Source organism: Hippopotamus amphibius, chromosome 15, assembly GCF_030028045.1.
Source record: "Hippopotamus amphibius kiboko isolate mHipAmp2 chromosome 15, mHipAmp2.hap2, whole genome shotgun sequence".
NCBI lineage: Eukaryota > Metazoa > Chordata > Mammalia > Artiodactyla > Hippopotamidae > Hippopotamus > Hippopotamus amphibius.
In genome coordinates, this window is record NC_080200.1 from 107,010 (window position 1) to 123,339 (window position 16,330).

Consider the following 16,330-nt stretch of genomic DNA (forward strand, 5'->3'; position numbering starts at 1 on the left):
GCGTGTAAGGACTGGATGAAACGTGATGCGCCTGCGCTGGGCCCTCGGGGGGAGCGTGAACGAGGCGCTTCTGACGAGGTTCCCCCCGTCTCTCATCTTAGACGGAGACGTGCGGGAGCATCAGGGCAGAAGGTGTGCACAGCGCAGGTGGGCCAGTGTGGTGGCTGGAGCGGAAGCGGAGAGGAGGCCCCCCAGGCTTCTGGCTTGCACAAACTTGGAAGAGTGGAATGGGGGAGACCGGGGACTTAGGAGCCCCAGTCCTTTGCCATCTGTCGTTGATATCAGTGTCAGTAGGGTGCTGAGGAGGTGAGATGCACCTATCGCGATGCTTGATGTAAACACATTATCCCAGCGCTCAGAGACTCTGCCAGCCAGGAGAGAGAACCCCTGTTAGAAGGCCTGCCCTGCTGTCTGCATGAGTCACACGTTACACGAGTTGTGACCCCCCCCCCCCCCCCGCCCCGTTGACATACATCATCCACACTGAGGGTTCAGGCCCTTGTGAGGGACAGTCCTCGCTTAATTAATCGGTCAATCAACGGGGTGCTGGGCAGCCGGAGGTCCAGGGAGGCAGGGAGCTGCACCAACAAATGCAGTGACAGTGGGGCTCTGTGTCACCACACGTGGCAGGAACAAAGGGAAGGGGCTGGAGTCAGCCTGGGGCAACCAGAGGAGACCCTCAGATGAAGCTTTGACAAGAATCATCACAGAGCTGTGAAATGTGGGGGAGCAGGGGGATTCGGATGAAGAGAGGGACGTGTTCAAGGTCTGAAAGTCTCTTCCCCTGTGCGACAAAGCCACAGTCATCAAAAGAGCATGGTGTTGGCACAAAAACAGACATGAATCAATGGAGCAGAACAGAGAGCCCAGAGGTGCACCCACACACCTACGGTCAATAAACCATCTACAAAAGAGGCGAGAATATACTATGGAAGAAAAGTATCTTCAGCAAGTGGTGTTGGGAGACTTGGGCAGCTGCGTGTACATCCGTGAAGTTAGAACACACCCTCACACTATACACAAAAATAAACTCAACGTGGCTTAAAGACTTAAATATGAGACATGACACCATAAAACTCCTAAAAGAGCGCATAGGCAAGACATCCTTTGACCTAAAGATACCGATGTTTTCTTAGGTCAGTCTCCCAAGGCAACAGAAATAAAAGCAAAAATAAATAGGATCTAATCAAATTTACACGTTTTTGTACAGCAAAGGAAACCATAAACAAAACAAAAAGGCAACCTACAGACTGGGAGAAAATATTTGCAAATGATATGACCAACAAGGGCTTAATTTCCAAAATACACAAACAGCTCATACAACTCAACAACAAAGAAACAAACAGCCCAATCAAAAAGTGGGCAGAAAGCCTAAATAGCATATCTCCAAAGAAGACATACAGATTGTGAACAGGCACGTGAAAAAATGCTGAACATCGCTAGTTAATTATTAGAGAAATGCAAATCAAAGCTACAGTGAGGCACCACCTCACACCAGTCAGAACGGCCATCATTAAAACGTCTGCAAATTACAAATACTGGAGAGGGTGTGGAGAAAAGGCAACCCTCCTGCAACTGTTGGTAGGAATGTAAATTGGTGCAGCCACTATGGAAAACAGTATGGAGGTTCCTCAAGAAACTAAAAATAGGGTTGCTGTATGATCCAGCAATCCCACTCCAGGGCATACGTCTGAACAAAACTGTAATTCAAAAAGATACAAGCACCCCTATGTTCATAGCATCACTGTTCACAGTAGCCAAGACATGGAAACAACCTAAATGTCCACTGACAGAAGAATGAATCAAGAAGATGTGATATGTACACAGTGGACTCTTAGCCATAAAAATGAATGAAATAATTCCATTTGCAGCAACAAGGATGGGTCTAGAGATTTTCATACTAAGTGAAGTAAGCCAGACAGAGAAAGACAAATACCATATGATGTCACTTACATGTAGAATCTAAAATATGACACAAACGAATGTATCTACGAAACAGAAACAGACTCACAGACATAGAGAACAGACGTGTGGTTGCCAAGGGGGAGGGGGATGGGAGAGGGATGAAGTGGGAGGTTGGGATTCGCAGATGCAAACTGTTATATATGGGACGGATAAACAACAAGGTCCTACTGTCCAGCACAGGGAACTACAGTCAGTATCCTGTGATAAAGCAAAATGGAAAGGAACATGAAAAGAATATATATGTGTGTGTGTATAACTAAATCACTTTGCTGCATAGCAGAAATTAAACACATTGTAAATCAACTGTACTTCAATAAAATAAATTTTAGAAAATTTAAAAAGTGAAAGTCTCTTCCCTTTCACTAGAAAGGGAAATGAGGCAAACTTTCAGCCAGGCGAGAAAAATTAACGGCACAAGTGAGGGGCAGATGGGTGCCCAGAGAAAGGATCATTGACGCCCAGGAATGCATAACCTGTATCTATATTTTAGGAGCTTCACACAAACCCAAAATAAGGAACATGCTACTAACGAGGGGGGAAAAGACAGTATTCTTCAGAAATATTAAGGCCATAATAGACTGATCTGTGGAAATCTTCCAGGTGTGACAGGTAAACACAATGCCTGATGCCAGGCTGGCTCCGGCAGGGCAGACGGGATTTTTTTTTTTTATATTTATTGATTTTATTTATTTCTTTAGGCTGCACAGGGTCTTAGTTGTGGCAGGCGGGATGTAGTTCTCTGACCAGGGATCAAACCCAGGCCCCCTGTATTGGGGGAACGGAGTATTATTACCCACCGGAGTCCCAGGGAAGTCCCCAGGCAGAGGGCGGTTATTAGGTCAATTGACAAAAGTGAAATTCAGACGTAGATGGAGTAAACACATTGCATCAACGTTAAGTTTACTGGAATCAGTAGCTGTTCTGTGGTTATGTGAGAGAACATTCTTCTTCGAAAACTCACACTGACATATTTAGAGGCTACTACGGGCTAAATACCTGTGTACCCTAAAAGCTCGTATATTGAAACATAATCCCCGTGTGATGGTATTAGGAGGTGGGGCCCTGGGGAGGTGACGAGATCGTGAGGGCAGAGCCCCCAGGAATGGGATTTAGTGCCCTGATTAAAGAGAACCCAGAGGCCGCCTCGCCCCCCCTGCCCTGTGAGGACACGGCAAGCAGACGGCCTGTTGAACCGGGAAGCGAAGCCTCACCAGACCCCAGATCTGCTGGCACCTCGATCGTGAACGCCAGTCTCCAGAGCTGTGAGAAACACATTCCTGCTGTTTATAAGCCGCCAGGCGGTGGCCCTTCTGTGGGAGCCGCCCCAGCGGACGACGACGGGGTGCAGTGCCGCGATGGACGCAGCTCGCCCTCCGGTACTTCAGGAAAATATCTTTCCTGTCTGGAAAGCACAGTCGGGGAAAGAGAGCACATGATAAAGCAAGTGGGGCAAACGGTTAATAGCTGAATCTGGGGAAAGGTTCGCGGGGTTTTCTACTACACTTATTCTTGCAATTATTCTGTAAACCTGAATGACTTTCAAGTAAAGAGTACAAGAAATGAAACTAAGAAAATAAAAGCAGTGTCTTCAGCGGAGACGTCGGAGGGGGAAAGGAGAGGCTTCAGAGGGGTTCCTGGCAGCAGGAACGGCAAAGGTGTGGAGGATGGGCCATCGGGAGGGCGGCGGGCAGGGTGTCCCTGCGCCCCTCTCTCCTGGCGCTTCTCTGCCCAGTTTCGACGGCACGTGGGGTGCGGTCTGGAGCACCCCAGCAGCTAAGCATCTTGGCCCAGTGGAGGGAGAGCTGGGGGATGTGAGCGGTGGTGGCCGGGTGCAGCTCGGGGCAGCAGTGGGGCTGTGGTTCACCCACGTATCTTCCCATTGCAAGTTCTCCCCCGAAAAAAGAGGCCCAACGAGACCCTGGAGGGACCATTTCCAGGACAGGTCACCTGGAGCTGGGCAGTTCAGGGCTGGGCGGGGGGGGGGGGGTGTGGGCACCGTCCGCCCCCGAGCACACACAAGCAGTTTCCAGCTGCCGGGAGTGTCAGGGGATGAAGAGGGAGGTCACCTCTCGGTCGCAGAGGCTGCTGCGTCCAGGCCCAGCACCCGTGCCCAACAGGGGACAGCGGAGACGCTCCAGAGCGTCCCACGGGTCCTGTGGGCACGTCGTCATCTCCGCTGGGAATCCTGCGTCCTTCACCGACTGGCTGGTGGTGACCCCTCGTTTTCCTATCTCAGCCTCTGTCTCGCCGTCTGTTTCCTGTTTCCTAGCCTCTGACACGAAGCGCGAATCCTATATTGAAAGACAAGAAACAAACAAAAGAAGTAACACAAGTTGAAAGCGTACCATGAATAGGAAGAAATAAGCCCCGATGCTGATCCTATCAAGAGATATAAACAGGCCAAACTCAGCCGTGATCCTGGAGTGGATCACATGGCAAATCCCAACCCTGAGTGGTGAACCAGCATCACACCCGAGAGTGACAAGGTCACACGGCGTCTCCGCCACCCGCACACCTTCCCAATTTACCTGCGTCCTAGAAACTCCCGCCCATAGGGACAGATGCCAGCAGTGGTTACCAAGGCCCGGCGGAGAGGGCAGCCTGCGTGCGGGGCAGCCCGAGGGCTTTGGGCGAAGGTGAAGCCTGTGTGCGCTGGCTGCCTCATTGCTGGCAAAACCCGGGAAAGGGTAGCTTTCCCTCTCTGCTCCGTCTCAGCAGAGCGGACCACAGGTGCAGTGTGAAGTCTGATTCTGCTCAGCGTGAAGAAGAGGTCCCGTCACGAGAACGAGCGTGTCATTTTGGACATTCCACTGGTTTAAAGCTTCGTTTGGTTTTGTCTCGCAAGGTCCCTGAGGTTGAAGACCCCCTATTGGTGGACGGGCAGTGTCCGCCGAGTTGCGGTCACCGTGGGTCTAAAGACAGAGCCTCCAAGGTTCCTGATCGGCCCTGCTTTCCTCCTTCTGCGGAGACAGAGCACCACAGATTCAGGAGCTAAAACAACACGCCCATGATCTGGGGGTCCGAAGCGTCACTGGGCAGAAATCACAGTGTCAGCAGCGCCTCGCTCCCTCCGGAAGCCCCAGGAGGAGGCCAGGGGTCCTTTCAGGGCTGCATTCCTTCTTCTTCAAGCCAGAGCAGAACACGTGGCTTTGACGTCACACATTTCCTTGGCCTCCCTCTTAGAGGGATGTGTGATGATATTGGACCCACCCAGGGAATCCGAGATACCCTCCATATCTCAAAATCCTGGACCCCACCTGCAGAGCCCTTGTGCCGTCCAAAGTGCCACGCGCACAGGTGTCAGAGGTTGGGACCCCAGCTGTGCTCGGCGGAGTAACAGTCCCCAGAGATACCTGCATCCCGGTCCCGGGCCCTGCGGACGTGTCCCCTCTCGGGGCAGAGGGGACTTTGCAGGAGGGATGAAGCTGAGGCCCCGAGACCGGGACGACCCTGGATTCCCCGGGGGGCCCAGGGTCATCCCAGGGTCCTTAGAAGAGGGAGGCGGGAGGGTCCGAGGCAGAGAGAGACGGGAGAGGCTGCGCGGCTGGCTGGGAGGAGGGAGGAAGGGGCCGCGAGCCAGGGATGCGGGGCCTCGAGACGCTGGAAAAGGCGGGAGCCGATGCTCCCCTGGAGCTTCCGGAGGGACCAGCCCTGCCCGCGCCTGGGTTTAGCCCCGTGAGACCCAAGTAGGATTCCTGACCTCCAGGACTGTCAGAGAATCAGTCTGTGTGGTTTTAAAGCCCCAGTTCACGGTGACTTGTTCCCGCCACTGTAGGGGACTCGCATGCGGACTGTGGGTGTTTCACAAGCTCTGTGGCCCCCAGTCTCCGCCTGAGCACAGGGAAGACACTGATCCCCCCGTCGGGTCACTGCAACAGGCCTTAGCTGGTTCGTTACGGAGGTCGCTGAGCTTGAGGTGCTGGGGACACCAGAAGAGGTTCAGGGGTCGACGTCTGACGTGGGGGCGGGGCTGGCGACGGCAGAGGACCGTGACTGGGAAAAAGGGCTGCAGGACTCCAGGTTGGATGCAAACAGAAACGTTATTATTGCCGCCGCCTCCTCCTCCGCCCGCGGCCCTCCCACCTCCAGGCCGAAGCGCAGAGCCACGCGGAGGGTCAGGTTGCACTTGGGTGTTTACTGGGAACGGGCCCAGGGGCCAGGCCTGGGCTGCTCATGCTTTTTTGGTGATGCTCTTGGGGGTGGCGAGCGCGTACAGGCGAGGGGATGCCCGCGCCACCAGGGAGGCTGGGGAGATGTGGTAGGGGTCGTAGCCCTCGTTCAGGTCCCTCCGCACTTTGGGTTTGGCCAGGGAGACGATGCGGGGACTGGCCACCGCCTTCTTGGTGACCTCCAGCACCTCCCAGCGCGGGTCTCGGTCAGGAACACACTTGTCCGACTGGGCCTTGGGCGCTGGAGGGGGCGGGGGAGGGGGACAGTGTCAGGAGCCAGAGCCTGGGACGTGCATCCCCGCCCCACCAGCACCACAGGGACCAGCCTTCTGGGTCGGGGCTCCCAAGTTCGATGGCCTGCCCGTCAACAGATGATGGACAAACACATCCGTCCACACCCAGAGCGTCCCTCATCCAGAGAAGGAGAGCAGCCCCGACGTGCGCTACCACGTGGACAGACCCCGTGGACGGACCCCGAGGACACGAGGCTCAGGGAGAGACGCAGACACAGGAGGACACACAGGGGGTGGCTCCACGGATGGGAAACGTCCAGAACAGGCAGCTCCCCAGACACAGAGAGTGGGCTCCTGGTTGTCAGGGGCTGGGGGAGGGGATGGGGGTGACTGCTGATAGGGATGGGGCTTCCTTTCGGGGTGATGGAATGTTCTGGAATCAATTGTGTGGGACACAGAGAACAGACTTGCGGTTGTCAGAGGGGCAGGGGGTGGGGGAGGGAAGGACTGGGATTTGGGGGTGAGCAGATGTAAACTATTACACACAGGACGGATGGACCACAAGGTCCCACTGTCCAGCACAGGGAACTGTAGTCAACGCCCTGTGGTAAAGCATCACGGAAAAGAACATGAAAAGAACGTATATATATGTGTAAGTGAGTCACTTCTCTGTACAGCAGAAATTAACACAACATTGTAAATCAACTATACTTCAATAAAAAATAAATTTAAGGGGCTTCCCTGGTGGCGCAGTGGTTAAGAATCTGCCTGCCAACGCAGGGGACACGGGTTCCATCCCTGATTCAGGAAGAGCCCACATGCCGCGGAGCAACGAAGCCCGTGCACCACAACTGCTGAGCCTGCGCTCTAGAGCCTGCGAGCCACAACTGCTGAGCCCAAGTACCACAACCATTCGAGCTCTAGAGCCCACTCGCCACAACTCGAGAAAGCCCATGCACAGCAACGAAGACCCAACACAGCAATTAAGTAAATAATAAATTTAAAAAAGAACCAACTCCCCAAGTGCCATAAGAAATAAATAAATAAATTTTAAAAATAAATCAAATAACACACAATTTTTAAAAAATGAAATCAATAATATAAAACTGATTGTGGTGATGGACGCACAGCTCTGTGAATGTACCGGAAAGAATCGTACACTTTGAAAGGATAAATTGTAAAGAAAAAATATTTCAAATGGTCGTGGGTCCCAGATGGGGCCTCAGAGGAAGCAGAAACACGTGTCCTGGCGGCTGGGGGTGAGGAGGGGGCTCGGTCGCCCCCGCTGCCCGTGCACCTGCAGCCCCGGCCGGGCGCTCTCCACAGGGGCCCACCAGCCGCGTGTAACCATCACCTGACACGCACTGGACTTCTATCCTATCTAGCTGTGATCACATCCATTAATTGCCTCATGTCAACAGATCGACTGACGTTCATTCCACTTCTGTAGCGCACAGCCAGCTCCCAGAGCAGACGTGTGGCTCAGCCAGGCCCCCTCCACTCGCCGGCCGGGACCCCCGCCTCTTCTCCCTCGCCACCTCTCCACCACCCCTTCCTCCACAACGGGAGCCCCAGGGCACGGCCTGCGAGGGCCCCAGGAGAGAGGTGACCACTGGTGGCCACCGGTGACCACTGCCCTAGCTTCAGGCCCCTTGCTTTTGAGGGCTTCCTTTCCAAACCCCTTTTTGCTCCAACACTCGGCAAACGCAAAAAGGCCAACCCTGTACTCAGCAGACAAGCCGCTGTTCAGGGGAGAGGCCCCCGGTGAAAAGAGGGGGGCCCTTCCACAGCCTCAGGCTGGACTGCAGTTCCTGGGCAGCTGACCTGTGCTGGGTCCCCAGGAGGCCCTGCCCAGAGCCTGTCTTCTGGGAGTCCTCAGGGACACTCAGTGGCCTTCCCCTCAGTGAAACTTCTGGGCTCAGAAAACTGTTGGTCACAACCTGACGGTGAGACTGGTCCACGGCCACAGAGCACCCACAGATGCGACACAGTGTGGACCAGCACCTGCCCCACGGGCCCCTCACTGCACGCGTCCTCATTTCCCTTTTTAAATGCCGGTCACAACCATCAGCTGGTAGAAACACAGCCCTGGGACTTCCCTGGTCATCCGGCGGCAAAGAATCCATCCTGCAACGCAGGGGACAGAGGTCCGATCCCTGGGAACTGAGATCCCACATGCCACTGGGCAACCAGGCCTGAGTGCCGCAACTCCTGAGCCCATGCACCTCAACGAGAGAGCCCACGAGCCGCAATAAAGACCCAATGCCGCCACAATTAAAATAAATTTAAAAAAAAAGTCTGAGGGAAAATTATTCTCAAAAAAAAAGAAAAACACAGCCCTACACCAGTCTCACCCATACACACATAGATGTGCACTGACACACACTCCTGAAGCCTGGATGAATACACATGCATGCATGTGTACAAATGCACACGCGCTTATGCTCCAGACGTGTGTGTTCACGCATATGTGTGTGACACAGGCTGGTGTGACAGAAGTGCGTGTGTGGTTGTTTCTGTTCATTTAATCCATCTTTAACAAATTCAGCAAATACTTCAACAAATATTAAGGGAACCAACAAAAGACCCCATAAGCAAGCTCGAAAGAAAAAAAAACTTTGAAGAAGTTGTCTTGCACGGTGCTTGACAAAGGGTTCGTGATCACCTTATGTAAAGAGCTGCTGCAAATCAACACTCCCCACAAAAAAAAAAAAAAGGGAAATAGGAGACAGAGAAAATGACACAGCAGAGTGAACAGAAACGGCCCATGGAGCTCTCCGGCAACCTCGTGCCAGGGCCGGGGACACACAGCGTATTTTCCGAAGCGTCGGAGGACCTTTGGGTGGTAAGACCCCTTCTTCATGCTTTTCTGCGTTTTCCAAATTCTCTGCTACTAGTGCATTATTACTTTTCTTGTGGGGGAACCGGGTATTTCCTTTGCTTTAAAGGACAGGAAGAGAGTCAGGCCAACACCATGTAAAGCTCCTCTTGTGCCCAAGCTTGGCTCTCTCGGCCCTGGCCCTGCACCCAAGTTTCCCTCCTGTACCCACTTGCTGTGCTGGGAGACCCACAAACCTCCCCGCCGGAGGGGGCGATTCCCTCTGCCAGTCCCCTGGGAGCCCGTGAGGGACACAGTATGAGCTGCCCACAGGGTTTTGGACAGTTGGTCTGCAGTGCAGGGGGGGCTAGGGAAGCACAGCTCTGGCAGAAGCAGGTCCAAGGCAACTGGCTGCCCCCGCCTCCGCCCACAGTGGGGAAGGAGGCTTCATAGGCTGCGGGCCCCCAGGGACCCGCTTACTAGCCAGCTGAAGGAGGCGGTTATAGTCTGACACGTGTGGCTTGGGTTTCGGCATGGGGTCCCACTCTTCCAGCAGGGTGGCTGGAGCCCTGGGCTTTGCCAGTCGGATGATCCTCGGACTGGGGGTGGCCACCTGCGCTGCCCTGGACACGTGGGACACCTAGAAACAGAATTCGGAAGGAAAGAGTAACGCAGCCCGTGCTTCCTCACACACCTCTGGGTCAGAAAGACCCCGAAGGCAACACGGAAAGACAAAAGACTGACTCGGAAGAAGTTAGTTTGCAGTGTGTTCACCAAAGGATTCGCAGCCATCGTAAATAAAGAGCTCCTCTAAATCAATAACATGAAAAATCAACAGGAAACTGAGCTCATCGTGCAGGAAAGTAAACCCAAAGCATCAATAATCCTCTCTATGCACCAGGGAAATGTAAATTAAAATAGCAAAATATCATTCCATGCCAACAAATTTGGCAAAAGTGGAAAAGTCTGGCATTATCAAGCCCTGGCAGGAAGGTGGAAGGAGAGAAATCCCGATGCGTGGCTGGTAGGAGGGTAAATTGTACAAGCATTTGGTGTGTGTGTAACATTTAGTGTTTTACAAAAACTTTCTGCCGGGTGCACCTTGGGTAGGAGACTGCCCAGAGGCAGAGGATTGGCTGAAATGATCTCTAGGGTCACTGAAATTTGAGTCCCTTCCCTCCTGAAATTGTCCTGCCTAGAAATCACAGACGCTACTCGTATCAAAGACATCCTGGTGTTTACAATTTCATGTCCCTCTCCACCACCCATTCCGTCCCCCTCCCTTCTTCCCCTCCTTCTCTCACCATCCCACGGCCCCTGCAGCTGAGGAGGATGAATCAGCCCGTAGTCTTACCCTCAAGGGGCCCCCATCCCTGTCATCAAGGGATGACAGGCAGGGAAACAGTCCTTTGTCCACACATTCGCATAATACTGCTGGCCACTTCATGCCCTGCACAGGGCAAGCCCAGCTCTGCAGTAAGGCCACAGCAGACAAGGACACATGTCCTCGGGGAGCTCACATTCGGGGGAAGAATGACAGCCCATCCAGAGCGCGCATGAAGGGGACCGGGAAGGAGCAAGAAGGGATGTCGGCTGGGGGCCCCACCAGGCCGGGCAGAAACGGGAGGGCCGCACGTGCCGAGGCCCGGGGGCTTGTTGAGGGACCTGCGTTTAGTCCAACGGGGGGCACATGGGGGAGTAGGGGTGGAGAAGGCCCCCTCCTGCTGGCCTTCCCAGGGCACCGGGGAGCCAAAGAGGGTGCTGGAGCACAGAAGGGCTTGAAGGCTAAACTGGCAAAGGCAAGGCAGGGGCCGGCAAGCAGCAGGTGCGTCTCCAGGTAAGAGGTAGGGCCAGACCCGCCTCTGGACCCGAACACAACCGAGCTGACCGTGACACCTGCCTTGAGACAGCAGGGGAGACGGAGCACGGACTGGGCATTTGGACCCTAAGGTATTACTGGTAAATCCTCTCCGCGGCAGCAATGTTGTTACCGGTTTTAAACCATCCCCACCTATGAGAAACCCACACTGAAGAGTTTACAGGAGGAGCCGTTGACGACTAGATTTAGTTCTCAGTGTTCCAGTGGGGAGTCTGTCACACAACCGCACGAGAAGACATGGTACCCAGCGCACCCTGAACCCCAAGGCCGTCCCACGGCACACCTGTCAGAGGCCAGACACAACGGGATAAAGAGACAAACCAGCGAGCGGACCAACGGGGCCAGACGAGTGGCCCCCATGGGCGCAGGCGGTCAGTCTCCGATACAGGCGGACAAGCCTCCTGGCCGGGACCCCACTTCTGGGGGCTGATCCTGGAGATACGGCAGCGTGCGCCCCAGAGACCCAGATGTTCCCGGCAGCCGCGCGCCCGGGAGCCGAAACCCAGACACCGCCGCGCGCCCTTCAGTGCGCTTGCGCGGCCCCCACGGCGGCGCTCCCAGGCGAGCGCGCCTGCGCCGCGGGTCAGCGCGGGGCTGTGGCCGGGGGCGCGGGGGCCCCACGCCGGTGACGGGGCGGGGGGCGGCGCCGAGGGCCGCGGGGCATCAGGCCCGAGCAGGGGAAGGGGGAAGCCTCGACCCGACGAGCAGGAAGGCCAGACCCAGAATGGACCGCGCGCCGCTGTCGCCTCCGACCTGGGGTGTCACGGCCCCGTGGGAGCGGACGGCCCCGGGCGCCTCTCTGAGCCGCCGCGCAGGGGAGGGCGGGGCGGGGGGCAGGGGAACGTACGGCCTCTCCTCGAACCCACGCTGGTGACCTCCCAAGGGAAGCAGCCACACGTCTGTTGCCTCCGGTCCTTCCCGGCCCTCTGAGCCCCCGGGGGGCAGGCGGGGCCCCCGAGGGGAGCTGGGGGCAGGCGGGAGAGAAGGGCACCCACCTCAGACATGTGTATGCTCCAGATGTTATCCCGGACCTTCGGGGTGGCCAGGTCTCGCAGGCGGCGGGACGCTCGGTACTCCAGGGTGGACCGGGGAACGGGCCACGTGGGGGTGGTCCTGAGGGAGAGCCGGGCCTGAGCCCAGCCCCCCGGGGGCCGTGTGCCTGTGTGTGTGACTCCTCTCTGACTCTGGGGCTCAGGGACAGCCCAGCGCCGTGCACGGTTTCCAAAATATCTCCAAGAGGGGTTCCTAGAGCATCCCCAGCAGAGTCCCCTGTCCTCAAAGACGCGGCAGGCAACCCTCTTCCGGGTCGTCCCCTCCCGGCCACCTGCCCCCACCGCCACCGTCAGGCCGAGGTCAGGAGGTGGACCAAAGGGATGAAAGGGAGCCCAGCCGGGCCCCCGCCCCCCGCCCGAACTCGGGTCTCAGCTCTGCCGCTGCCTCTGCCCCGGAAACAGCTGCACGTCACCGACCCGACGAGCGGGCCGGGCCGTCCTTGCCTGGGTGTCCTCCAGGGAGCTGTTCACACAGAGGTCACCCCAGGTCACGCTCCGACCAGCGTTGAGGTGAGAGGTTGTCAAAGGCGGGCACGGGCACGGCGGCGGGAGCCTGTCCACGCGGCGGGGCGGGACTCTCGGGCACGGTCCCCGCGCCACGCACGTGCGAGATGGGAGAGCAGTCTGCGCTAGTCACTCCAGACCCCACGTTAAGCGTGGACTCGCCAGGAGCCCAGTCGTGCCAGCAGGCAGGCGCTGAAAACCCTCCGTCTCACAGCCGCCCGCTGCCCAGGGCGGGCCCAGCACCTGCCCCGCAGCCCTGAGGACCTCCTGCGTCCGGTGTGCCCGAGGCCCAGCAGGTCTCCCGGTCCCGGGCCCTGGACGCTGCCCTGCGACCCCGACGGGAAGGGGCCCCTGCCCGGCCTCCCCCTACCTGTTGCGGCTGTGATGCGCCGAGCAGAACCTCTTAGGTCGGGCCAGCTCCTCCACCCGGCGGGACACCTCTGCACAGAAGGGGAAACGGCTCCCCTGGAAGCCTGCCCCTCCCCCCCGGGGGGCTTCCTTCCCCCGAATCCCGCTCCCCACACCGCGACGGCGCACGCCAGACACCCCCACGCGGGGACCTCGGGGCACGCGGGGGTGGGGGCACGGGGGCTCAGGCCCCTCCGCTCCCCGGCAGGCCGTGGGTCTTGCCCTGAAGCGGGGACAGCCTGGGCTCCGTGCTCACAGCTGGGCGGGTGCGGGGGGCCCAAGCCCGAGAGAGAACGCGCCCTGAGCCGCGCCCCAGAAGTGAGCGTTCTCAAAACGTTTTATTCGACGGCCCTGGCCGCTCTTGGAAGGAAAGGGGTCTCTGGTGACGTGGCTACTGACCGCACTTCGGCTGAGACACAAACTGTGATTTTCCCTGGAGGGTCTGCTCCCCCTAGAACCGTCCTGCAGCTGCGGGCGGACTCCAGAGAGGAGAGCCCTGGAAGACGGGGGGCGGGGCGCTCCGAGGAGATGGGGCGGGGCCGGGCCTGCAGGGGCGCCTGGGCGGGCTGGGGCTGGGAGGCCCCCCGGTCTCCCCGAAGGGGCCAAGGTGAGATGGGGGTGACCCGGCCCCAGGCGCCAGGCCCGCTGCCCCCCCACGGACGGAGCCCCCGTAGAGAAGGGGGCGCAGATGGTCAGCCTACCAGGCACTGTGACGGCGAGGGTGGTGTCCTCAAGAAACCTCTCCGTCCAGTACACCGATGGCCTGGAACACACCCGGCCGGGCTCCGCGTGAGGGACGCCAGGGCCCCGCGGCCTGTGCCCCCGCGCAGCAGCAGACCTCGGGGGCCCACAGACACAGAGGCAGGGCCGCCGGAGGGGGAGCAGCGGGGAGCTTCCGGGGGGAAGAGAGGAGAGTCAGAGCCCGGGCGGCAGCGGCAGGGCAGAGCCGGACACGGGAGAAGCGTCCTAGAGGCGCGGGGAGGACAGATTATTCTGAGCAAGACTGGTGTTCAGAGAAGGAGAGAGCTGGAAGGAAAAGAGGCGCACCTGAGAAGGGGGCCCAGGCCGCACCCGGAGCTGGGAATCGGGGGCAGGGCCCCAGCACGGAGACCCCTCCAGCCCCGTCCCAGGAGAGGGAGGGTGGCTCCCGCGCCGGCCCCTGCTTCCCAGCAGGAGGCGGAGAGCAGGGCGCCCAGGACTCACCAATAGACACAGAACTGCAGGTCCCTCGTGTTGGGGGAGATCCAGGCGTAGCCCCTGCAGCAGCACCCCGTCCTGCGAGACACAGGGCCCCACCCGCCCCTGCGCTGGGCTCCGCTGGTTCAGCTGGCACCTGGGAGCCGCCACAGGCACCGGGTCCCCTCTCAGACCTCCCCGGCAAGGCCACCGGACGCCTCACCTGTCTTTCCAGACTTGCCAGTTGGTCTTGGGCTTCGCCAGTTGAAACAACCGCCTCCTCTTCCTTCTCTCCCGCCCCACGGGGGTGCCCGGGGTCCTCTGGGAGATGGACAGCCGGCTGGGAGAAGGCGGATGGGGAGGCTGGAGGCCCCGCTCCCCCGTCCTCCTGCATTCACCCCGCCCTCTGGGGGATAGTCCTGGCACCGCAGAGACCTGGTCTGAAATCCCAGCTCTGCCACCAGCCAGTCCCCTAGGTTCCCTCCTTAGTGAAATGCAACACGCCTGCTCCCGCCTGCCAGGCCGCAGAGGGGATGCTAAGCCATGGCGGGTGCCCCCAGGAAGCCCCCAGAAGCGCCCAGACATCCCATCTCCTCTCCCAGCTCGCGCCCAGTGCTGCCGTCTGCAGGGCACACGTCCCCCGCGCCCGCCAGCCACATCACACCCCATCTGTGCACGCAGCGCACCAGCCCCATCACGGGGCCAGGAGGGCAGAGGCCCCTCTGCAGCGCCTGAGGGGACGCCTGCTGACCCAGGAGTGGCGGCGAGGGCTTCCAGCCGAGGACACACACACCCTCGGGGGCGGGGTCCCTCCCACGATGCAGTGCCCGCCTTCTCCCTGGGTGTCCTCCTGGCCACCAGAAACATTCCTAGCAATTTATGGTACTTGGAATGGTTTCAGCTTTGGGAGTTGGGAGATTTTCCCCCATTTCTTTTTCTTTCCGTCTGATGGAGGGCTCGTGACCTCTCAACTCTGCCATCTGAACTCTGTCCAACTCCAAAGTTGGCGTTTACATAGGGTTTTCCACTGCAACTCACCTGCCACCTGCGCAGAGGCTATCTGCCGACTTCCTCCTCAGGGCAGCAAGGTGCTGACAGCTTCACCCCTAGAGTGAGGCCACGGCCCCAGGGCACCCAGGCCACTGCAGCCACCCCCAGGGCCACCCCCACCCGCCCCAGCCTGGATGCCCATGCCCCCTGCCCACCTCATCTCAGGCACACCGTCCTCCGCGTCTTTCTCCAGAACTCTCTCCAGCTCCAAGAGGGCCTCTTCTGGGTTCTGGGTGTCCACAGATTCTTCCCCCGTCACCACCTCAGGGAGCGTCTCCTCTTCTTGGTCTTCCAATCCCAGGTCCCCGTCACCCAGGTCCTGGTGTTTGGGGTCCCTAGACCCTCGGCTCTCATACACGGTGCCCTGGAGGCCCAGGGTGCCGCCATCCTGCGCCCGTTCTGGCCCGTCCTCGGCCTCCGGCGTGCGGTGGCTGTAGAGCGAGTTTTGCTGGCGGTCCCCCATAGGCTGGGCCCTTCCACGCCCTGCAGCCTTGCTCCCGCAACACCCAGATGTGTCTGTGGTCACCAGGCAACAGGAGAATGGCCCACCCCCATTCTCAGCCCACATTCCGGGCCCAGCGTGTCCGCAGGTGGCGGGCACCCCTCGGGGGCTGCCCACCCCACCGACCTCGGCCCGCCGGGTCCCCTCCCGCCCCTCCACCTTCCTGCTCCCTGAATGTGTACCCCCCTCAGGGTCTCTGCGCTCGCCACTCCCTCTGCCCGCACACGTCCTGGAGGCTCTTCCTCGGGAAGGCAGCCCCATTCCCACGTCTCTCTGCACCTCGGCACTGACTTGACTTCACAGCGTTTGGCGCAGCCTGCTAGAAAGTGGCCTTCCAAGGCCAGGGCCGAGAGCGCCCCATTCACCGGTGTCCCAGGGCCTGGAGGGCTCTTGGGGAAGGGCTGCTGAGTGAGTGGTTCCCCTGGGAGAAGGGCTCACCGCTGGGGCACACCCAGCTCTGCCCGACATTTCTTCTTAGCAGGGACCCCACTGTGCTCAGATGGGGGAGTCGGTGCCGGGGGGGATCGTTCACCGGGGTCCCACCCCCTCCCCAGGACTGGCTCAGGAAGAGGAC

At 58.7% G+C, this 16,330-nt stretch overlaps 1 protein-coding gene across 8 annotated transcripts; it reads right to left on the reverse strand.

Moving 5' to 3' along the window:
* Positions 1–6,080: 6,080 nt before the first annotated feature.
* Positions 6,081–15,865, reverse strand: SPMAP2 (sperm microtubule associated protein 2). Of its 8 annotated transcripts, none has more exons than XM_057710455.1 (8): positions 15,410–15,865; positions 14,428–14,525; positions 14,232–14,303; positions 13,730–13,791; positions 12,991–13,060; positions 12,060–12,177; positions 9,666–9,825; positions 6,081–6,375 (listed from the first exon to the last, which is right to left on the reverse strand). In XM_057710455.1, exons 1-8 carry the CDS (start codon positions 15,820–15,822, stop codon positions 6,244–6,246), a joined length of 1,125 nt encoding a protein of 374 aa, XP_057566438.1. In that variant the 5' UTR covers positions 15,823–15,865; the 3' UTR covers positions 6,081–6,243. The 8 variants fall into 8 exon arrangements, with proteins under 8 accessions (XP_057566438.1, XP_057566432.1, XP_057566430.1 ...); XM_057710449.1 differs by having other exon boundaries at positions 12,060–12,309; XM_057710447.1 differs by having other exon boundaries at positions 12,060–12,388.
* Positions 15,866–16,330: the final 465 nt, after the last annotated feature.